This window comes from Aethina tumida, chromosome 5, assembly GCF_024364675.1.
Source record: "Aethina tumida isolate Nest 87 chromosome 5, icAetTumi1.1, whole genome shotgun sequence".
NCBI classification, from domain to species: domain Eukaryota; kingdom Metazoa; phylum Arthropoda; class Insecta; order Coleoptera; family Nitidulidae; genus Aethina; species Aethina tumida.
In genome coordinates this window covers 18,765,775-18,789,111 of record NC_065439.1, presented here as the reverse complement: position 1 = coordinate 18,789,111, position 23,337 = coordinate 18,765,775, and the positions used below count along the sequence as shown (strand labels likewise).

Sequence of the window (23,337 nt, the reverse complement as noted above, 5' to 3'; positions counted from 1 at the left end):
AGTTTTTATAAATAGGGCTATTATATTTAATTTATGACTAACTGTGATAATAATTTACAAAAACTAAGTTTCTTTAATTTAGTCAATCTCTAATTTTCTCAAGAAGTGTTTCCAAAAATATGAAATACTTATTATATAATCGACAGGAGTAAATTTTTTGATCCGCAATTAACCCTTTGTTACGTATATCTGGGTTTTACGGCCTACATTTTTTTAGGGTTCTGGGCGAGGCTTAACGAGAGAGGGTCGCAAAGGATTTTGTTTGGAAAGTGGTAATGTCATTCTGCAGCCGACTGTACATAGTAATATTATTGTGTTTTACTTTACTTTTAATTAATATTGTTAGTAATAAACAATAATTATTATAATGTACTTAAATTTTACTCAAGAATAAAAATATTATTTCAATCTTTATATACCATTTTATGATTGAAGTAAATTAATCTTTAGTAACGTATAATAGATAATTTATGTATAAATTAACGAATGTTTTATGGTTTTTACTTTCTTAAAACATAGTTTTTATTAAGAACAATTCAAACAATTCGTTAAATTATATATCAACAACAATGTTGAAGATTCGCATCGAGTTCCATATATTCAAGTTTGTGTAACGCTATAAGAAACAGACAAAATCTTGTTTACTTCGCTGCTAATGTATTATAAACATGTGGGTCCAAGCAGTTCCGTTCCGATTCAGAAACCGAACCGTGCCGAGTCCAAAGGTGCCGAACGTGTCTCACAAAAATATCAAGTTCAGAGGGGTACGGTTTGCTGAATGGCCACACTGATCAGACCGAGTCAGTCCAAGTGAAACGCATACACGCGAAGTTCGGTCTTCAGTCCCATATTGATTCGTGGAGAGTCACCGTCGGTTTCAGTCAGGCTAAAATCAAGGAGCCAGCCGTTTGTTGGTGGCGTACTACATCGGGAACGGTGCGATTTTCACGCGGTGGCTGCATGGCCGCACGCGTTCACTCACGTCCTGTTCCGGTCCTGCGAGGAAGGTAGGATACTCTTAAAACTCCCCCGAAAAATTTTCTGTCCATCGGTGTTCGTGTTCCTGTTTTCGCACTCATGTTTTATAAACAAACCGACGCATCGTCTCGACCCCTTTGGCTCATCCAGCCGGCTGAATCCTGTTTTTCGTCGACTCGGTGGTTCACATTTTTATCCTGTGCCTGTTTCCTTAATAAATTTAATATTTTATGAAGTTTTAATTCATTTTATGGTTTCGTTAATAAGTTGTTTAATATTTTATGGACGTATTGTGCGCTTGATTCTATTAAATTAATTATTCATTTCGATTTTTTACTTTATTAAAAATAAATTTCATATTATTAATATTTCATATTTTATTTTAAATTAATATATGTGTACATTTTCACATATTTATTAAAGTGGGATTTACATTTTTTAGTTGTTTAAATTTAAACAATATGCGTAGTTTATAAAACTTTTAACAATATTTTAAAAATAAAAAATTTAGTTGATTATTTATTCTGAATTTCTTTTTGCTTAATTAATTAATTAGAAAATTATTAATTTTTTACAATTTTATTATTAATTAATATTAATTTTTAACCTATTTTTAAAACAAGCAAGTTTAAAGTAATTCAGAGGATTCAGGACTTGTATAGTATGCGAAGTAAAATTTGAAATTATTAATAAAAAATAATATGAAATACCTATCAATGTGTACTTTAAAATATTTAATAAAATAAAAATAAAATTAAAGGATGTATTGAAATTATTAAATATTATTTATTTGATACAATTAATTTTTTTGTTATTTCAATATACAATATTTAAAAATTAATAATTTAATAAATAATATAATAATGTATAATAGTTTATTATATTATGAATAAGGCTTTTCCATTCTAATTGATATTGCATTTTCTGTAGATTGAAATTACTCCTTAATACTTAAAAATATTAAATAAATTTAGATAAATGTAAAGATTTAATTAATATATTAGAATATAAATTAGTAATAAAATATTTTTGAAATTTTAATGACTACTATCATTTATTGTAAGTAAATGTTTATCATTTATAAATTAAGTATCTAGTACACAGCATTTTTACCTTTTTTAAATAAATTAAATATTGAAAAATTTTTGTAATATATTTTCAAATCATTTATATCCTGATTTTTCACAACATATTATTTAAAATTTTACAATTATAAATATTATTAAGTGTTTTGAAGTATCAAACACAATTTTTAATATTTTTATAATTTTTAATATAATATATAGTATATAATATACTATAGATATAATGTCGATAAAATTTGAATTTTAGGTTTTTAAGAATATACCAAATTAATATTAATTAAATATTTTTCGTTTTTTGAAGTATTCAATACATTTTTCAACAATATTCTTTTTTCCATTTGTTCTTATATAAGTTTAGAAAAGTAGCAAAAATAAAATATTTCAGAATTTTATAATCTTATATTTCATAAAATTTTATCAGTGTGTACTAAATAATTAATAAAATAAAAATAAAATTAAAGGATATATTGAAATTATTAAATAATATTTATTTGATACAATTAAGTTTTATATTATTTCAATATACAATATTATATAATAATATATAATATATAATAGTTTATTATATTATGAATAAGGCTTTTCTATTTTTATTAGAGTGGTAGACTATTCACAAATACATATATTGTAAAAACAATATTCCCATTTTCAATGAAAACTGGAATTAATTTTATTTATTTATCGTTTAAATATTCATTTTATTTTGATTTTTTAAATCATTTTGAATTTTATGATAATTTTTTTTTAATAAAATAATTCTAATATATATTATTTTTAAATTTTATTTTTTTTCTTAAAATAACTTTTAATTTGCATTTCTAAACAGATTAAAACGAGAAATAAATTAATTTAATAAAAATTTTACTATTATCATACTACAATAATAAATTTTGTTGCATTATGTTAAAAAATGAATATTTCCATAACTCGAAAATATAAATATAAATGTTTAAATTGTTCTTCTTTCATTTTTCACATATTAAATATTTTTATTTATTTGACAAGAATTTTTAATTATTTTTTGGTTATAAATGGTTGTTTTTAAATATTTTTCAAAATTCACACTCAGTACCGTTTTCGTGAAACTTATTTTTTATTTATTATTATTTTAACACAATATTTTTCCCATTAAATAATAACCATATTTGTATTTATTTACGAAAACCGCAATGAATTTTTAATTATTTTTTGGTTATAGATAAATTGTGTTAAAATAATACCATAATAATGTTGTTTTGGTATTTTAAAACTTGTTTTAATATTTATTATTTTTTCAACATTTTAAAATTTTTGTGTTTGCCATTTAATAATATCATAACTACAATATAAAAAACTCTGCAAAATTTTGTGCACATAAATTACGATAAAAAGTTGAAAATCTCACTAATATTTAAAAAATGTTCAATAAAAAATAAAATTTTGAATAGAATTAAAAGCTACAAAAATGAATTGTCATTTCCACATAAAATTTAATAAATAAAATAACTGAGCCATAAAATAATTCAATTAAATTCAATTAAACAATTTAAATTATTTATATTCAAATAAATATAAATTAAGTTATATAATTTAAATGAATGGAATATCCGGATTAAATATTATAATAAAATACTGTCAATTATTAAAAGCCCCATATTAAAATTGTCATTGTGCTTAAATACTTTGACATAAAATATTTTGAAATACCCAAAATTTAAGCCCACACTAATATATAATTAGCTACATTATGATTGAAAGCCGATAACAATAGAAATTAACAATTCACCGCTCACCCTAAATAAACATTCCCTCAAATTTCGAGCTTTTAAAATCATATCACTGAACAAATCCAGTATAAATATAGAACACATTACTTCCACGTTGATGGAAAATTAATTAAAGATAAAAGCACAATATGACTGCGACCACAACATTACAATTTGTGTCGTGTTTACATTTCTTCACCCTCACATCACCCGAACATGTCCATTGTTACTCGATTTTGTTTGCTTTGCATTACAAAAAGGTCGCGTTTTTCACCGATTTACGGCCGCCGCAGGTCGCAAAAGTTCTTTCGAAGGGTATTTTTAACGACTGACTTTCGGTCGACGCGAATTATTTAGTCCGTACTGAAAATAGGCCGATTGGCTCCATTTCTCGTTTAGATATGGCAAATAAGTAGTGACACGACGCAAGGACGTCGACCCCTCCCGGTCCGATGATCCATTTCTTCGGATTATGAGACGATAAATTAACCGTTATTGTCGCATTTCGGCCGACGACGCCGCCACCACGAATTTATTCGATGCTCCGCCGTTTCCCGGTTAATTATTTCGTGCGGCGCATCCGCCAAAGTTGAGCGTCTATTTGAATATCGCAATCTACGTTTGCATTAATCCGGTTGCTCCTTAATTAATATGTAAATTATGTTCGGTATTAAACCGCAGAAATGTCGGTGTTCGAATAAAATGCGATGTTAACTACACATATTCATGTCGGGGGATTATATTCCTTTTAGGACTTTCGGGTTAATTTAGACGAAGCATTGAACGTAAATGATGCTCGCCTGCGGCTTGATTATATTTTCAATGGGATTTAACTGAAACGGTATTTTTTAAATTAAGTGGTTTTGATTTGTTGAACGTTTTGTTCGTTTGTGCGGATAATTTCAGTGGGTGGGATTTTGATGATTCAATTGGCTGTGTTTGACTATTAAACAATTCGAAAATTTTCATAATTTGAAGTATTCAATACATTTTTCAACAATATTTATTTTTTTTCAGTTTAGAAAAATAGCAAAAATAAAATATTTCAGAATTTTATAATCTTAAATTTCATAAAATTTTATAATGTGTTTTGCGGTTTTTACAATACTAAGTATACATATTTTTTTAATTTTATATTTTTTTAGAATGTAGAATATAGAATGTTATCAAAAATATTAATTGAATATTTTTTGTATTTTGAAATATCAATACTATTTTAACTTTTTATACATATTTTTGTATAACTTATAAAAAACATTATTAACTTTTTTAAGCAATAATAAAATACTTCAGAATTTTATAATAATTTAATAAATTTTTATTTGTAGTATTTAAATTTTTATATAGTTTTCATTTAATAAAAAAATATATTCAAATATATTATGTTATCAAGAATATTAATTAATTAAACATTTTTAGTATTTCGTATTCAACATATTCTTATGTGTTATATATTATTTTAATTATTTTGTCTCTCTTATGTATCTCAAGGTGAAACATTTTTAAAATTTTAAGCATTTTTAATAGTTTGAAATATTAAATAATTTTTTGATATTATTATAATTTAAAAATATTTGCTCGTATAATTAATTTTTGCAATAATTATAATTCATAAAAAATATTCAAAATATTTACGAAAAACGTCAAAAAAAGTGTTGTTCAAATTTAAAAATTTCTCTAAGAAATTTTGATTTTTTTCCAATTGACAAGTTCTTCAACACAACTAAAAATAAAACATTTTAAAAACATATTTGAAATAATAAATTTTTTGACGTTTTATGTTATAAAAAACCTCAATTCAATAAAAATTTATCAAAATAATTTATTGAAATAAATTTTCAAAAATTTACGAAAATTTTAAAACTTGGCAAAAATGTTGGTATTTTTGATATAAAAATTTTTTTGCATAAAATCCAACAAAAATCGACGTTTTTTCAAATTTAAAATTAATTTTTATCTATGAAATATTATATTAAAAAAACTTGATAGTTCAATTTTTCTATTTTTTATTGCTGAAAATAGTCGTGATAAAATACAATTACTAAATTGTAATAATTAATTAATTTTAATTAATTCGTATATTCATATAATAATATATTTCTTAAATTTTCTTCATACATATGGATTAGACTAGTTTACTCAAAAATATAGTATTTTTATAGCTAACGTTATTTAGTACTAAAAACGAGATAGTTTTTAGATAGATATAAAGAATCACACTACGTATTTTTAGTGTCTTATTCATAAAACACTTTATTTATTTAAAAGTCAAAATTAAAAACTTTTCTATTTATAATTGTATTTTTTTAAATTTCTATACACTAAACAGTTTAACATTTTTAAGGTATTTTTACAAAAAATGTATTAAAATATTTTTTTGTTAATTTTAAATTAAAATTATATTTTTCTATTTATATTTTATTATATATTTAAGAAATTAAGTTCTTTAAATTTTTACATGTGTAGTTATTTTTAGTAACTAGATTTATTTTTTTGTTTATATTATAAAAATATGTATCCAGAAATTAAATGTAATAAACATTTTTATTGGTATTAGACGCTTTTAGAATTTCAGAATTTTTATTTTAGGTATACGAGATTTTATTTTTTTTTTGTTTTTATGAAAATATTTATATATTTTCAGTATGTGTATTTAATTTTAAGTTTCTTTACATTTTTATGGAGTTTCGAATTTAAGAATTTTTATTTTATTTTCCGAAATGTTTTTTTATAAATTTTACATTTTTTTATTTCAGTTCAGTTTAAGTTATATATTTTTTTTAATATTATTAATTTTAATTGTGTTTGGATAGTATTATTTTTATATTTAGTTTTTGAAATAGAATTATTTGATTTTACATTTTAAATTTTTTATGTATTTGTATAATTAGTTTTCAGTTTTTTATATTTTAATGGTATTAGTAACTTTTAAGTCCTGAAATCTTCTAGTGTCTAAGAACAATTATTATATAAAAAATAATTAATAAATAGTTTTATAAAATAATTTATCATTTTTAAGTTTATTTTAAATTATATTTTATTATATTTTTTTAATATTCTTCTTTTAAATTTTCAGTGATTTTTATGTTCCATTTAGTCTTTGAAATAAAATTAATAATAATTAATAAATTTAATCAAAATATTTTTTTTTTTGTATTTCAAATTTTTTATATTTTAATGGTTTTAGAAACTCTTTTAGGAAGATTTTTAATTTAAGTTCTGAAATAACATGAAAATGGCATATATCACATAAAAATATAATTTTATAAATCTTGTAGTTTTTAATAAATAATTCTTCTTTTCTAGATGTCGTTTAGCATAATTTCGACTGTACAAAGACGAAGGACCACATAATAAAATCCACAGTGACTTTCAGCAAATGACTTGACTGGCAAAATCAACCAAATGAATAAATCAAACACTGATTGCAATGGACCAATACAAATGAGTGACATTTCTGTGATAGACAACAAACCCTGGAAGTGTTCCGAGGCCAACAACGGTTACTTAAAATCAAAAACAGGTAAAGAACATTTAATTTTCCCCTACATAATCGCAAATAACTTCCGGAACGTTCCAGGTGCCGAAGAATCACTTCTAGATAGCAGCGCAGTTAGTACCGTCGTACAAGTGGCGGGTAGCGGCACGAAAACGATGGTGGTGCCCAGAACGAAGCCGGCAAAGGAAAAATGTTTGTTCGCCACCGTTCTAGCCCTCATCATATTCTGCGGCGTTCTCGTGTTCATCATCGTGGGCAGCAAAGCACCGCATTGCTTCGGTGAGTTCCCATCGATATATGGGTGTATAAAATTTTCAGCGGTCACGTGTCACGTATCGAAAGTGACACTGGTTTTATTGATTGTACAATAAAATAAAAATTGTTGAGTCGCTTTCTGACGACTTGTCTCTTTATATTTAGCTTTTATAAGCCATTTTAAGCGGACACAATTTCTTGATGTTTAATTCATTCCGGCGATGACGTAAGTGATACACTGACGTAGTCAATTCGGCGATCGGGATGATGAATTATGAATGAGGGAAATGCCTATGGATAATTGTTAAGCCAGAAGTGGATCCGTATCGAACAGCGGCAGCGCTGGGACTCGACTCGCTCGGCCCTAGGACCTATGACGCCGGGGTTTCTTAGAGCGGTGATATTAAAATTGGTCGAGATTTTTTCATGAGACAAATTGCGTATTAATTCCGTCGTTAAATTGGCTGTAACGACGCGTTAAAATATCGGGACGGTGCGAAATTACGGCGATACTCTGCCGCTGTTATTCATCTCTGTCAGTCAATCTTGTTGACGGTGGTAAGTGGTTCACGAGGAGCAGCGCTAATTCCACGCTCATTGAGTCCAATCACTCCATTTTCACGAGTGCCAATTTCGATGTTTACCACAGGCGTGCCAATTCGCACTCGGTTGTAATTAACTTGGAGTTTTCACTTTTTTTAGTTTGAGAGAATTTTATACTCGGATACAGATAATACATACTTATAAAAATATGAATCAAATTTTACTTTAAATTTACAAATTTGATTTTTTTTTAATTTTTCACTTAGGGTTTTATTAATTTTTAATCTGTTATTAATTAATTTATTTTTTATATATAAAAATTTAAATTTCAAATATTGTTATTTTTTCTTTATATTTTTTCTAAATTAATTAATATCGATTTTGTTATTTTAATATTTTGTTAAATTGTTGTGATTTATATTTCATCAAAAAAACATTATCATTTTTTTAAAAAAACTATTTTTTAATATTAATTACTTGCTTATTTTAATTTTATTTGAAAATTTAAAAAAATATATTTATTTTTTAGTTATTTTTTTATAAATCTGGTGTTTGAGAGATTAATTTTTGAAATTTTTCTTTTTTCAATTTCAAGATGTGTAGCCTGAATATTTACAAGTTAAATAAATTTCAAATGTACATATTTAATTTTTGAAATATTGAAACACGCGTGTATAAATGCTGTACGGTGTGTTGACGATCGGACCGTACACGGATACTCTATTACCGTGCACTACCTGTTCCCCACCACATTGAATGACCAATTTACCTTATGACCAAATTACCTTATGACCAAATTACCTTATGACCAATTTACCTTATGACCAAATTACCTTATGAACAAATTACCTTATGAACAAATTACCTTATGACCAATTTACCTTATGACCTAAATTACCTTATGACCAAATTACCTTATGACCAATTTACCTTATGACCTAAATTACATTATGACCAAATTACCTTATGACTAAATTACCTTATGACCGAATTTACCTTATGACCAATTTACCTTATGACTAAATTACCTTATGACCTGATTATCTAATAACCAAATTATCTAATGTTGAATTTCCAAATAAGAAAGTCACAAAAAAAAGTTACAAAGTTACAAAAAATAATTTTGGGAAAGTTGTGGAATTGGAGAAATTGGATTAATTTAAGAATTATTTGATTTTACGAAATTATTGAATAAATTATTACTGGAATTACAAAAAAACCTAAAAATCACTATGAATGTAAAAAATTACTAAAACCTCGAAAAACTACTAAAATTATAGAATGTAATTAAAATCCCAAAAAAATCATTAAAACGTATACATTTACTAAAATTCCAAAATTAATTACTAGTAAAAAATTCTTTAATAAATTACTAAATATTAAATAAATTGATGAAACTCAAATTAATAAATATTCAAAATCTTCTTATATTTATTCACCGACTGAAATTTAATAATTTAGCTATTATTTTTGTTATTTTTCAGTTTAGGTAGGAACACAGTGGGTTCATAAATTATTCTACAAATTTTCGTGTACAAACACATCTATTTAAAAGTCCGACTTTATATTGTTCAATATTTTCTCGTTTCCTCTTATTTGTTAGCCAATTTTGCTCCGTTGATCCTTTGTCGACTGTTTCCTAAATTGTCTGTTAAAAAATTCACCAAGTCGTGGGACCTGGAATTTAAGATTACGTAAATAATTCTTCGACTTCTGAACGACTATGCGCCACGTGTACAATTTCCCAGTTTCCACATTCAATTATTATCATTTTAATTAAGCACGAACAATTAATGCGAAATTAACACCTCCCGATTTAAATTCTTTAAATCGATCACGCGCTAATAAATTTCATTTCGGATGCAACGTAATGTGAACGACGCAACGGGAATTTGCATCGCGAATTCCACAAATCAATGTCATCGCGAAAAGGACTCAATTACATTGTTACAATCCAATATTCGAGGCGAATGTGCAAAATGCGATTTAAAATTTGTTCGGTTCGTTGCAATTTAGTTCGAACATTTCCAGACGGAGTCTATCAATAGAGCGTCCTTAAAGTTGAACGATTTATATTTAAAATTGACACGCGAAAAACAAAACGCGAAAATAAACCGGTTTGGAAATCAATTAGTATTAATTATTTGTTGGAGTGCGGTCAAGTTTTCCAAAATTATGGTTGTTACGGTTTTTTAACGTTAACATGATTTTCTGGTGATGAAAATTCTTAAAGTAATATTATTTTTATTAAATTAAATTAAAAATGAATTTTCCAAAAAATATTTTTGCTGAGTTCTTTATTTTTTGGTAATTATCTTAATGTTGTTTTAAATTTAAAAATATGTTTACTTTTTAACTTTTAAAATTCATCATTCATTTAATTTTGATATATTTCCTTTTAAAATCATTCAAAAATAATAATAATCTTATTTATTTCAAAAATTCTCTAACTTATTTTGAAATTATTTAAATTTTTTTCATATGTACTTTAGATTTTTTTTCTATTTTTGTTTAATAAATATTTCTCTATAAATAATAATATTTTCAAAATTTTACTACATTATTTGTGGTTTTATTCATTTTGTAACAAATTTTAACGATTTATTTGGAGAATATTTTTGAATAATAATTTTTACTATTTTTTACTTTTAAAATATATATTTAGGGTTTTTCAATATTTTTCTAATTAATTTTACTTAACACGAAATAAAATTATTTCTTTCTTTTTAGTAAGTTTTTTTTCAATTTCGAAATTTAATTTTTTTGCTTAATAAATATTTCTCCATAAATAATTAAATTTTAATATATGTTTACATTTATACATTTTCAAAATTAATATTTTTTTCTTCATATTTAATATGTAATAAATTCCTATTTTCTTCCTCTTCTCTTCTTTCCAAAAGTTTTATCAATAATCATCAATTAATTTTATTTTAATGAATATTAAAACAATTATTTTGAAGAAGTTAAATCTTCTTTTAAAAAACTTCTAAATTAGTAACTAGTATTTAATACTACATTTAATTTTTTAAATTATTTTCTGTCGCATACTGATTCAGTTAATTTAAAAAACTTTTATTTTAGTTCATTTTATAGAATGGTAGTGATTCTTTGATTTAATTTTTTTAACAAAATTTATATAATTTATTCGGAGAATTTTAAAATTTTATTTTTTAAATAATATTTACACAGGAGGTATTTACGAATTTTATTCTACATTTCAAATAAAATTTTATAATATACAATAAAAAATATACATTATAAAAATCATATACAAGTATTTTTAATAAATAAATAAATATTTATGCATAATTTTAATAAATAACTAATTAAAAAAAGTATTTAACGCTAAATATTTATTTTCAACTGCATGTTGATTCATTCAATTTAAAAATCTATCTATTTTTAAAGTTTTTAATTAATGATATTTTAATATTTCTTATTTATAACTAATTAATCAAATCAAAATCAAAATTATAATAGTTTTTTAATTTCAAAGTTTTGAAAAATTTAAATAAAATTTTTACTTACTAAATATCTTAATAAAGTATTTAAATTTTAAAATTTTAAAACTAAAATAATTTATTTAATGATTTTCAAAAAGTAAATTTGAATAGTTTTTATTTAAATTGTATGAATTTATTTGATTTTTATTTTTAACAGAATATTAATGTAAATAAATTTATATTTCTAAATATGTTATTAATTAATTTAATTTGTATTTTGGAACAAAAAAATGTCAATTTCTTAATTTTGACACAACTTTCTATTTCTTGTTGATTTTTTTTAGTTTGTTAGTATAATTTAATCCTTAATAAAATAATTTTATTTGGAAAATGGTTAATTTAATTTAATATTATTAATAAAATAATATTTTTACTTGATCACTTACTTTAGTAACCTAAGATAAAGTCGTCCTCTGTTTGGAAACCTGCACAAAACGATAACAATAACAAAAGTAATAGTGCCTCTTGCGAAATCCTCATCTATAAATGTACGATGACATAAAGAGATGTCCAGAAACCAGACAACATGTCCCAGTGCATATCTTTGTGCAACAAAGCCATATAGAAGCCAACTTATTGTAGAGATTTCTAGTTGCCCGAAGGTGTCCAACCGCGAATTATTACATTTTCATATCGTTCTCCGTCGCTTTTTTCGTAGTATTTTTCTTCACTCATCTCCGAGACGCTGGCGAAATTTCTTAGCTCTCGAGATGTGACCCACATTTTTATATATCCTCTTAATATAAATTATGCAACGTGCAACGCTCCTATGAATTGAATGTAACAAATGGATATTACATTTGGATGTTCCGCCAGTAGTTCTGGCCACAATGGCTCAGATAAAACTGCGTTTCTAGTTGGCAATATTCAGTTTTAAACAATTTTTTTCTGTTGCAGACACGAGACGGTCCGTCTGTCTAACCGAAGAATGCGTCAGAACGGGTAAGTACATTTCCTACGGGATTTTAATGATTTAAATTAGTAATCACTAAACTCGTGCTTTAGAAATTAAAATGAAGTGAATTTTTTATGTAAGTACTGATTGGATAATCTAGATACATTCGGAAACAGCTTAAAGAAGAATCGGGTAATTGTTGGTGGTGCGTTTTATTTGAGAAAACGTTCGAGCGGTCACGCAAACCAACCGCATTTTACAAGCCTGAACATGCGACATTTAAACCGCGTCGGTTCTATGCTATTCATCGATAACAAAAGACCATTTTAAAATTTAAATTTAATTTCACCAACATTCGCCTGTCAGTCAATTAGTCGAGAGGCCGCCTATATGTGAGTGAATGTTTGTGAAATGAATAAAAAATCGCCGAGTAAAGGGAGATATTTCATTATTAACTGATGTGACAGTTTGTATACTCAAATCCATGGCAACCCACATTTTGCGCGTACCTTTAATAAATTGTATTTGTTGGTCAATTCAAATTTAATTTGTGCATTGCGGGACAAAATATATTATAGAGACTGCCGAAAAAAGTGAAAACTTAGAACTAGTATTAAAATTTTAAATTTCATAATGTGTGAATTAAATTTATCAACATCAATCTGGTTTCCACATATATTGACACTCCGAGCAACAATATTATGCCTGTTTATATGTTTTTTTATTATTTAAATATATTACGGCCTGTACAAGATTATGATAATATATAAATACAATTCAATTGAAATAACAACTAATATACAACGATATTATTTATGGATAGTATTTGTATTTACTTAAATTTAACATTATTTTAATTGTTTGTATCATTGTCATCATTGATTTCAATAATACTTAGACTTTTTATACTTTCAATTATTTCATTTTGTTACAAAAAAGATACAATAGGCTTATGGTAACTAAAGTAATAAATGAAAATGTTTGATTTATGTTTTGTAGTGCTGAGTTTTCGATCATTGGACATATTTAAATAAATTTTTCACTATATCCATTCAGTTTCACTTATAAGATATACACAGCACTATACGTCAACTGTGTAGTCACAAATATACTGGTATAAGCATGTCGGTGATGCGAAAGCACGAGATTTCACCCATCCAAAAAGTGTCTAAGGTGCACAGCACACTGCGCATGCGCCAGTCATGAGCATGTCAATGACGCGAACGCATAATATTTTCCTATATATATATACATTAAACTTAGCTCCCATATATATATATATATATATATATATATATATATATATATATATATATATTGTATATATATATACCATATATATACAATACATCAGATTCATTATATTATTTATTATTATATTTCTATAATGAGATTCAAAGCAGTAATAGATATTAGCGACACACGTATTTCCGGCTTAGCTGAAGGCCTAAAATTTTAGCTGACTTCAAAATGCTCTCAAATGTACAGCTCTCACCCTCTAGTTCCGGGATTTTATTCTTAAGGTCAAGTTTTTGGGTACTTTTTGAAACGCCGGCTGACCATAGTTTGTTTGTTGGTCCAGTAACCGAGGTTACCAGCCAAATCAACAATTTTTTTTTGTCTGAATTTGTTAACAAAAGAAGGACTATGCATGTCGGTGACGCTAACCCATAAGATGTTCCCCTACCAAAAAGACCCCAACGCGGCTAAAGAAGTTTTCACTTCAAAAAACAATTTGTTAATTTTATATTAAATGAATGTGAAACATTATTTGATTTATAAAACTTTTATAACATTTGTATCCTTTAAAACATGGATTTGAAGGATTTTATTAATTTCAAATTCTATTTATTCAAAAATCTAGATAAATTGATAATTTTATCGACAATATTTTTACAATTACAAATGTTATTCGGAAGATTGTACTTGTAGAAAAGTTTATTATTTTAAGAATTTCACAATTAACAAAAGATGTAAATAAGAATTTGAAAGCGTCTATACTTTTCTAGAATAAATTCAAGGAATCAATTGATAATTAGAAAAAACAAATTTCTTGATAATATGATTTATAAAACATGAATAGCACTTGTATAAAAGTTTATTAGTTTCAAAATTTCAATCAATCAATTGGAAAGTTAAAAAAATAAAGATGAATTTAATTTTTTTTTCAATTGCATATTAACGATATATGTTGTAACATATTTACTGACATAAACTGAATTAATTGTAATTTAGAAAAAACGAGAACAAATTTGAAGGATTTTATTAATTTCATATAAACAATATTCAAAAATCTTGATAATCTGAGTTATAAAACATTAATGGCACTTGCACCATATAAAAGTTCATTAATTTTAAAATTTTATTAAAACTGACAGAAAATTAAAGAATCAATAAGATTTTAAAGAAAACAAAGGCAGATTTGTTTATCTTATTATAACATTAACGATCTAAAAAATCCTGAAGATTTCAGAATTTCCTTAAAACTAACAAATTCAAAGATTCAGAAGGAATAAAATAAACTGTATAAATTAGGATGAAATTTCTTTCGTTATTTTTACCACAGTTCAATAAGACAGCGGCTTAATAAATTCATAATTTTAAAATCTCATTAAAAACATAATTTGCATCAAAGGCAATCTTACATAAATATCCTTATTGAAATAAAATTTAAATAATTGTACTTTCAAGCATTCGTGCAACTTCGATGCTAATTTTTGTTTGTCCTCCCCGTCGAGGCAAGAACTGAACACACACATTAGCCGAATGAGGCCGTAAATTAATTAAAATCTTTACGAAGTGTGGAAGAAAGGAACTTTTCCGAATTAACAACCCGGAAACGCTTGCACATAAAACGAGAGAAATTTTTCCAAGCTCGCAAACGCTTAAATTAGCAACATTAACGCGCCGTTTAACATAAACAGTCCGCTTCCTTCGTCCGACATTCCGTTCGGGAAGTTTATGGAAAATATTAGTGCGGCCGTAAAATATCAAAGCGAATACTTAAAAGTCAACATTTATTAGACAACTATCAAATGTTTATACCCGGTTAAAACTACAATTAATTAAAACAGAAAATAGAACACATACATAATGAAACTTGTTTATTTTAGAGATTATAGACTTCTTCTTTTGTATGATCAATGTACAACTCTTTAATTATAAGTAAGTTAAAGGTGATATAGTTTTAAAGCACGTTTCGCTCTATCCATTGGTCTCTCTAAACTTATTTTTATTTGAAATCATTTGGCCATTTATTCAGGGTTTCAAACTACTTCAAACAAGGCTAAAGAGCGATATTAACGATTTGTTTGGTCTAAGAAGAACCACCAACAAGTGAAGGTGGTTCCACAAATTCCACGACTGGGACGAGAGTCTTGAAGGTGATAAGCACAGTTATCTGATGTTGACAACGATTAATTGAAACCAATTCACGTTCCACTGTTCGAGAGCTTGATGAAATGAATTAAACCTAACGTATACCACTACCTCAAATTTGCCTCATCTGCTATACTCACCAAACCTTCTCTACTGGCTCCTACTCGCAAATATCAGTTTTTGCGGTAGTTTTCCTTGGTCAGTCACTTCTTGGTCTTTCTGAAGTAGAGCTAGTTTGATAAAATTGAGCACATTCTGCGCCTCTCTGCGATTTCGATCTGTTTGATCCCAGATTCCAACATTCCAACATTCCTCCTCTCATCTGGAGTTAATTATCCGACAAATTGCGTCAAATACCTGTGCAAACACAGTTGTAATCAATTATAAACTAAAAGCCATTGTATTGATATCTTTAATAATGTATAGTGTTTTTTTCCTTTTCTTTCTCTCTCTTCTTTTTGAGACGAATTTCATTAAGGAACACGTTTACTGAGTCCAAAAAAAGTTATATTTGGGAGAAAACTGCTGCTTCAAATGTTTCGAAATTTGGTCGATACATTTGTGTATAAATAAAGAACAATAATGAAAAATTTTAAAATGAAAAAAATTTTAAGCACTAAATAAAAAAGGTCCTCCAATGCTGCAGTGATTACGGCCTTCACCGCGGCCGAATTCAAAAAATATATATGTATTATTAAATTAGAAGGTACTATCTATAATTTTTTAACCATGGTTGTGAAAAAAACTAAAATCTAACAAAATGACACAGTTTTGAAAAAAAGTGTCCGAAAATTTGTTGATTTTTGGTATGCCAAAATTATATTTTTTAAGCAATTGATAAACCGGAGAGTTATTGTACAGTGAACAATAATAAAATAATAATAAAAAAAATTTAGTAATTTAAATTATTTTATTAAAAGAACGATTTTTTTTTAAATTTAAATTAGTTTTATAATTATTAAGTATCTAAACATTTCGTACCTCCATTTATATAAGGATAACTTTATTTAAATAGTTTTTATATAACTTTTTATTTCGAACAAGGTTCATAAGAAAAAAATCATATCGTATATGAAATACAGTTGATTTTATAATTTATAAAAGAAGTTGGTCTCTATGGTAGAAAATCAGCAAAAAATAGAGCAGCGAGAGTACTGTTTGCCAAAGAACATGTAAACTGGACGAAAATCAATTCCAATTATTCAAATCTGATGACATTTTATGGGTGAGAAGACCAATTAATGAAATATATAATCCTAAGTACACTAGACCTACTGTGAGACATGGTGGTTATGGTTTGGGGATGATTTTCTGGGTTTGGCATGGGTCCGCTGGTTAAGTTCAATGGGATAATGAATCGTTGCCTCCATTAGGACCTTCCAGTACTATAATGATCCCATAAAAATTTAGGTTAGTTAAAGAATGGTTCGCTTCTCAAGTAATACGTGTAATGTCTTGACCACCACAAAGACCAGATCTCAATCCAGTTGAAAACCTTTGTGATGAAATTGATTAAAAAATCCATGCTTAATGTCTGAAAAAGTTCAAAATCAATGAAAAAAAAGTGTCTATATGTTATTAAGAATAATAGATATGCTATTAGATACTAAATAAAGGAAGACCAAATATACGTAAGGTTGTTTTATTCTATAGTTGCTCAACTTTTGGCACCTCAATTTTTTTCCAATATTTTTATCATACTGTATAACTGTCAATAATATGGAAATTTAAATGTACGCTTTTATCAAAACAAATGAAAACTTTTAAAGTAGCGATAGTGCAGTGTTCCATTTGATGCATATGAAAGTTTGATTTTATTTACGTTGCCCCGCAATAAATTGACAAAACCCGAAATTAAAACGCGGTAATTGAAACCGTAGTCGGATTCGTTTTTAATGCGCTAAATGAAACTGCACCGCGACACTTTAATAAACACGAAATTTTCGTCCTGTCGCCAAAACAAAACTTAATTAATTTCCCGACGACATTTACGCAGCCGTAACATCACAAAATTACCGTTTCAACGTGATAATGATAAAACTGTACGGTGTAACCGCCGAAAACGAGAAAAAACGGAATTAATACCTGAGGTGAAAATTTCACATTCGTTTTATTTTATTATTATTTTTTTTTATTGGTGGGTCGTTAATTAAAACCCGGGAGCAATTATCGAACGGCAGTTAATTCGAATTAAACGAGATCACGTCTTCTGCGGTCGGCTTATTGAAATAATGTCAACTTAATTATCGCCCGTTTCGGATGGTTTTCTTAAATTCGTACCCGCAAAATCGAATATGGATGCCGGTTCCAATTACACTGACAGATTTATTATGATCGATTGCTGGCTTCGAATCGGGTTTTGCACTCGTTTCGTTTCAACAATTTCAAAATACGTTCGATGGGGGAATACGAAACCAATCGAGGCATTGTGGGATTTAACTGAACCGATAAAGCGACAAAACCATGTTGGGATGTTAAATAATCAATTCGTATTAATAAAACACGTACGTCAAATTTAATATTTTTGACGTTAATTTCTAAATCAATTATGCAGCATTGAATTATTTATTGAAAATTGCTTCGAATACAAATGCGATGTAAATTGCTGTAATTAGTTTGATATTAAATTAATTAAATACAATATTTTTATATAAACGAGTAATTGATCAGTCATATTTATGACCGGCAAAAAATGGAATATTAATAATAATTATCTTGAGTATATTGGACAATTTAAATACGATTAAGCCAAGTGGGTCAAGTTGTTTTATTTTCAGACTATATTTGAAATTGTACTTAAATAACCACATGCACCTGTATAAAAGATTATTACTTTCAAAATGTACTTAAAAGTGTCAGGAATTATTACAACTAAATTGGAATTTAGTAAAAATAAATACATATCTTTCTGATGATTTATAAAACATTGATAGTATTTATATAAAAGTTTCTTAGTTTTAGAATTCCCTAAAATTAGAAAAAATTAAAAGTTTCTATTAATATCAAATGGACGATATACAAATCTCCTAAATTGGGGCCAAATTGGAATTAGGAAAAAACAATCAGATAAATTTGAATGATGATGATGTACAAAAATTATATTTGCTGTTCTTTTGTTGTGTTCAGCAATACCAACGTAGTTAAGTAAAACAGTCCCTAGAGAAAAACTTAATTATCTCGTGTCCCTTTCAGCGTCATCCCTGCTGTCTGCGATGGACCACACGGCGGACCCTTGTGTGGATTTTTTTCAATACGCCTGCGGCACGTGGAATAAAAAGCACCCCATCCCCGAAGACAGAAGTTCCATAAGCACTTTCGAAGTTATGGCTGATCAACTTCAACTAATACTTAAAGGTGCGCCCCGAAAGTTCGTTAATTGCCTCAACTTCAATTTTAACCTATTAAAACGCACTTAGCTTGAGTGCCAATGTGTAACGCCACGTCTGTTATAGGTGTGTTGGAGGAGCCGATCAACTTGGAGGACAACGACGCCACCAGAAAGGCTAAGACTTTTTACAACACCTGCATGGATATTTGTAAGTAACAGCACTCATCCGCACGTCAATTTTGCGTGAGAACTGTAGTTCTGATTTTTTTCAGTCCAGATTCGTAAAATTGGCGATGGTCCCCTGCGAGAAGTTCTGGACAAGCTGGGCGGATGGCCGGTGACGAGGGGTCCCGATTGGACGCCGCCAGCCTTCTCCATCGAGACGTTGATGGGACGGATACGCGGCATATACAACGAGGGCGTGCTGGTCGAAACGTGGGTCGGACCGGACGACAAAAACTCCTCCGTTAACATCATCCAGGTGGGCACAAAGTAAGAAGTAGGTAGGCGTATCTTTGGTTATCCGTTAACTACTTCGAGTTATTTTACTACTGGCGCATCCACCATTTTCAACGTTCAGGGATAAACCAAAATTGTCTAGAATCTGAAAGACATAAACTAACGCAATTTTTATGACGTAGATGGACCAGATGCAGCTGGCACTCCCCAGCAGGGACTACTACTTAAAGAAGAGCAGCGAGGGCGACATGAACGCTTACCACAAATACATGACCAACATCGCCGTACTTCTTGGCGCCAACAAAACAACCGCAGGCGATGAACTGAAGCAGCTCGTCGAGTTCGAACGAAAATTGGCTAATGTAAGTGCCCGCTTGAATTAATCAGTGGGATGGATTGGAAATTGTTTAATTTCCAGTAATGGAACACACTTTGTCCCAATTACCCCGTGTGAATTTCAAAGCCAAACCCTGTCGCCACACAAATATTTAATCGACGTCTCTTTGCGCGTTCAGTAAACACACGCACACATAACTTGTTTCCATCACATTTGCTCGTCATCTACCGAATTGGAATTGTGAGCGGTTGATCCGCGTCATGATTGATTATTCCGGTTGGATTTTACTCCAATAATTGAGATCAACAGGATATAATGGCCCATAAATCCGTGCTAAGCAGATGAGACTGACAATACGTATATTGATGTGTAACCGACATCGACAATTACACGATCTGTTGATATTGAAGCACTATTAATCTGTAAATTTGATTTAATCTAAAGCGGAGTAGTTGTATATGTAATATGACCAATATGCGGTTATTGTCGTAAATCAAATTGTTTACTGCTTTGTCAATTAAAATATTTCAATATTTTATTTAGGCTTCTTTACCAGAGCAAGATAGACATGACACCAGCGTGATCTATAAGAAACTCACGTTGGAGGAGTTGCAAAAAATTGTGCCCCAGATCAACTGGCTGGAATACTTGAACTCGTTTTTGGACGTGGATCTGATCGACCAAGAACCTGTCGTCGCTTACGGATTGTCTTACTTTCAGGAAATGGGCAAAATCCTTGCTGAAACTGACAGGAGGTAAGCAAATAACATAACTCAGAAATTGATCTCAGAAACACATATTTTCCAGAGTTATTCACAATTATGCACTGTGGCGTTTGATCATGTCTCTTTCACCACACCTAATCGACGATTACCAAAAGGAGCGGGTGGAATTCCGCAAAATCCTCCAAGGTGTCCTCAGTGAAAGACACAGATGGTCCCAGTGCGTCGAATGGACTAACAAGAAACTGGGGATGGCGGTTGGTGCACTTTTCATCCGGGACAACTTTAATCACGAGAGCAAAGTAAGTCATAAGTCACATTTTAAAGTATTCTGATTGAGATTGTTTTGTGCAGGAAACAGCTTTAACCATGATTCACACAATACGTGAGGCATTTAATGAACTTCTGGCCGAGAATCACTGGATGGACGACGAAACAAGGGCTGTCGCTAAGGAGAAAGCTGACGCGATGAATGAGAGAATTGGTTATCCTGCTCTCATCACTAACAAAGAGGAGTTAGTTAAGGAATACGCCAATGTATGTACACAATGAACAACTTGAAACCGATGTTAATTAATCAATTACAGTTGAACATCACGAGGAAGGAATTCATGACCAACGTGCTGAATCTGTTGAGATACGACGCTCAGCAGAACTTGCAAAAGTTGCGCCAGCCTGTCGATAAAGATAAATGGTCGACTGAACCTGCTGTTGTCAACGCCTTTTACAATCCCAACAAAAATGATATAGGTGAATCTCAGTTGATTTATTTATCTTTATTCAATAATGAATGAATTTATGTTTCAGTTTTTCCCGCTGGAATCCTGCAGCCATTATTCTACAGTCAACACTTCCCTAAATCCTTGAATTACGGGGGAATTGGTGTCGTCATAGGTCACGAAATCACTCACGGATTTGACGACAAAGGTCGGAAGTCTAAATATTTAAGACTGGTTAATAATACGTATAATAATTCCAGGAAGACAATTCGACAAGGACGGGAACATGATGCACTGGTGGAACAACGCGACGATTCGGGCCTTCAGGGAGAGAACCCAATGCATAATTAACCAGTACTCCCGCTACAAAATCGATGAGGTGGGACTTTTCGTTAATGGAAGGATGACGCAGGGAGAGAATATCGCCGACAACGGAGGTTTAAAACAATCCTTTAGGGTAAACCATCCCTCGACAGCCGCATTTACGGCCACTAAAAATAAAACATGGTGTTTCAGGCGTACCGTAAGTGGGTCAGTCAACACGGACCGGAACCAGATTTGCCAGGTTTGAATTTGACGCACGATCAGTTGTTTTTCTTGAACTACGCGCAAATTTGGTGCGGGTCCATGAGACCGGAGGACGCTTTGACGAAGGTCAGGTCGAGCGTTCACTCTCCCGGACCCATCCGCGTGTTGGGCCCGTTGTCCAACTCAAAGGACTTCGCCAACGCGTACAATTGTCCGGAGGGTTCGCCCATGAATCCGAAGAACAAATGCAGCGTGTGGTAAACGGATGGGGGTTGAAGGTTTGGAGTTAAACTTTCGATTAGATACTAACAACTTTAAGGTTTTTCGAAGTAATGGAGTTTTTATACTGGTGTACTGTGAAAATTCAATGGAGAAGGGATGGCGGAGATTTTACGGGAGGCAACGTTTAAATGGGAACACTTAGGGTCGCAATACTTAAATTACTAAGTACGTAAAGTAGGTTTGCGTTTAGTTGGGCAAGAATTTGCACAAATGACACTATACTGATTTATTATAAGGGGAGCAGTCTCTCTTTAGTATTACTTTTAACACTTTTACAATATCTCTCCTACCCTTAAAAAATATATATAAATAACTCCCAGCTTTTAGTGGGTTAGCAACATTTATCATAGATTTAGTGACGCATTTTTGTTTATTTTTTTGTTCACATAACAGAAACTAGAGTGGTTTTACGTATGCCAATTCCTAAAAACTAAATTATGTATAATTAAACAATGTAATTATTAGATAAATCTCTATTGTCTTAAATGTTACTTTTAACCATTTGTATATACTGTCTAGAACACCGATTAATTATAGTGTCCATGTAAATCTGTCAGTTTTACGTTACAAATCCATAAAGCACAATTTAATGATATAATCAAGTACCTTACCTATATAAGTGTAAATAACATTATATAACAATAATCCACTATACCTTGTACTTTATAATTAAGAGAATGCATTGGTAATTCTGCATCTAATAAGTTGCAATACAAATCTTCATTTAAAGTTTAAAAATTATATAACTACGAATTCATTCTCTTAAATTTATTAGAGTGAAACTATGCGTGACTTAATTAATATATACACGTATTTAATGTTACTGAACACGAGTTGAATAACAAAAATTGACATATCTTCTTAATTAATTATATATCTGTACTAAACTGTGTTCTATTAATATTGCAACTGTATATAATGTATGTTTTATATACCCGGAAATAGGAAATTCTCTCATAAAAATTTCTGGTAAAATATAATCTCTGTATGTGCTATTCTATAAATCACGACGTTGTGTGTATTTTCACATTGCTACTTGGTGTGATATTTATTAATAAACATACTTCCTAACCTCATG

The 23,337-nt window shown here is 28.8% G+C and overlaps 1 protein-coding gene across 1 annotated transcript; it reads left to right on the top strand.

The window, feature by feature from the left end:
- Positions 1-831: 831 nt before the first annotated feature.
- LOC109597279 (neprilysin-1-like) lies at positions 832-23,333 on the top strand. The gene is made up of 15 exons (XM_020012926.2): positions 832-1,007; positions 7,115-7,331; positions 7,389-7,586; positions 12,509-12,553; positions 19,077-19,238; positions 19,337-19,420; positions 19,485-19,693; positions 19,854-20,033; positions 20,552-20,763; positions 20,816-21,032; positions 21,085-21,267; positions 21,318-21,480; positions 21,538-21,657; positions 21,710-21,906; positions 21,966-23,333. The coding sequence occupies exons 2-15, from the start codon at positions 7,214-7,216 to the stop codon at positions 22,236-22,238; spliced, it is 2,361 nt and encodes a 786-aa protein (XP_019868485.2). The 5' UTR covers positions 832-1,007; positions 7,115-7,213; the 3' UTR covers positions 22,239-23,333.
- Positions 23,334-23,337: the final 4 nt, after the last annotated feature.

Excerpts from the sequence above, each read along its gene's own strand:
- LOC109597279 (XM_020012926.2), top strand. The coding sequence starts at position 7,214 with ATGAATAAATCAAACACTGATTGCAATGGACCAATACAAATGAGTGAC. Across the intron at positions 7,332-7,388 it reads TTACTTAAAATCAAAAACAG|GTGCCGAAGAATCACTTCTA; the intron begins GTAAAGAACATT and ends GGAACGTTCCAG. Across the intron at positions 7,587-12,508 it reads CAAAGCACCGCATTGCTTCG|ACACGAGACGGTCCGTCTGT; the intron begins GTGAGTTCCCAT and ends TTTCTGTTGCAG.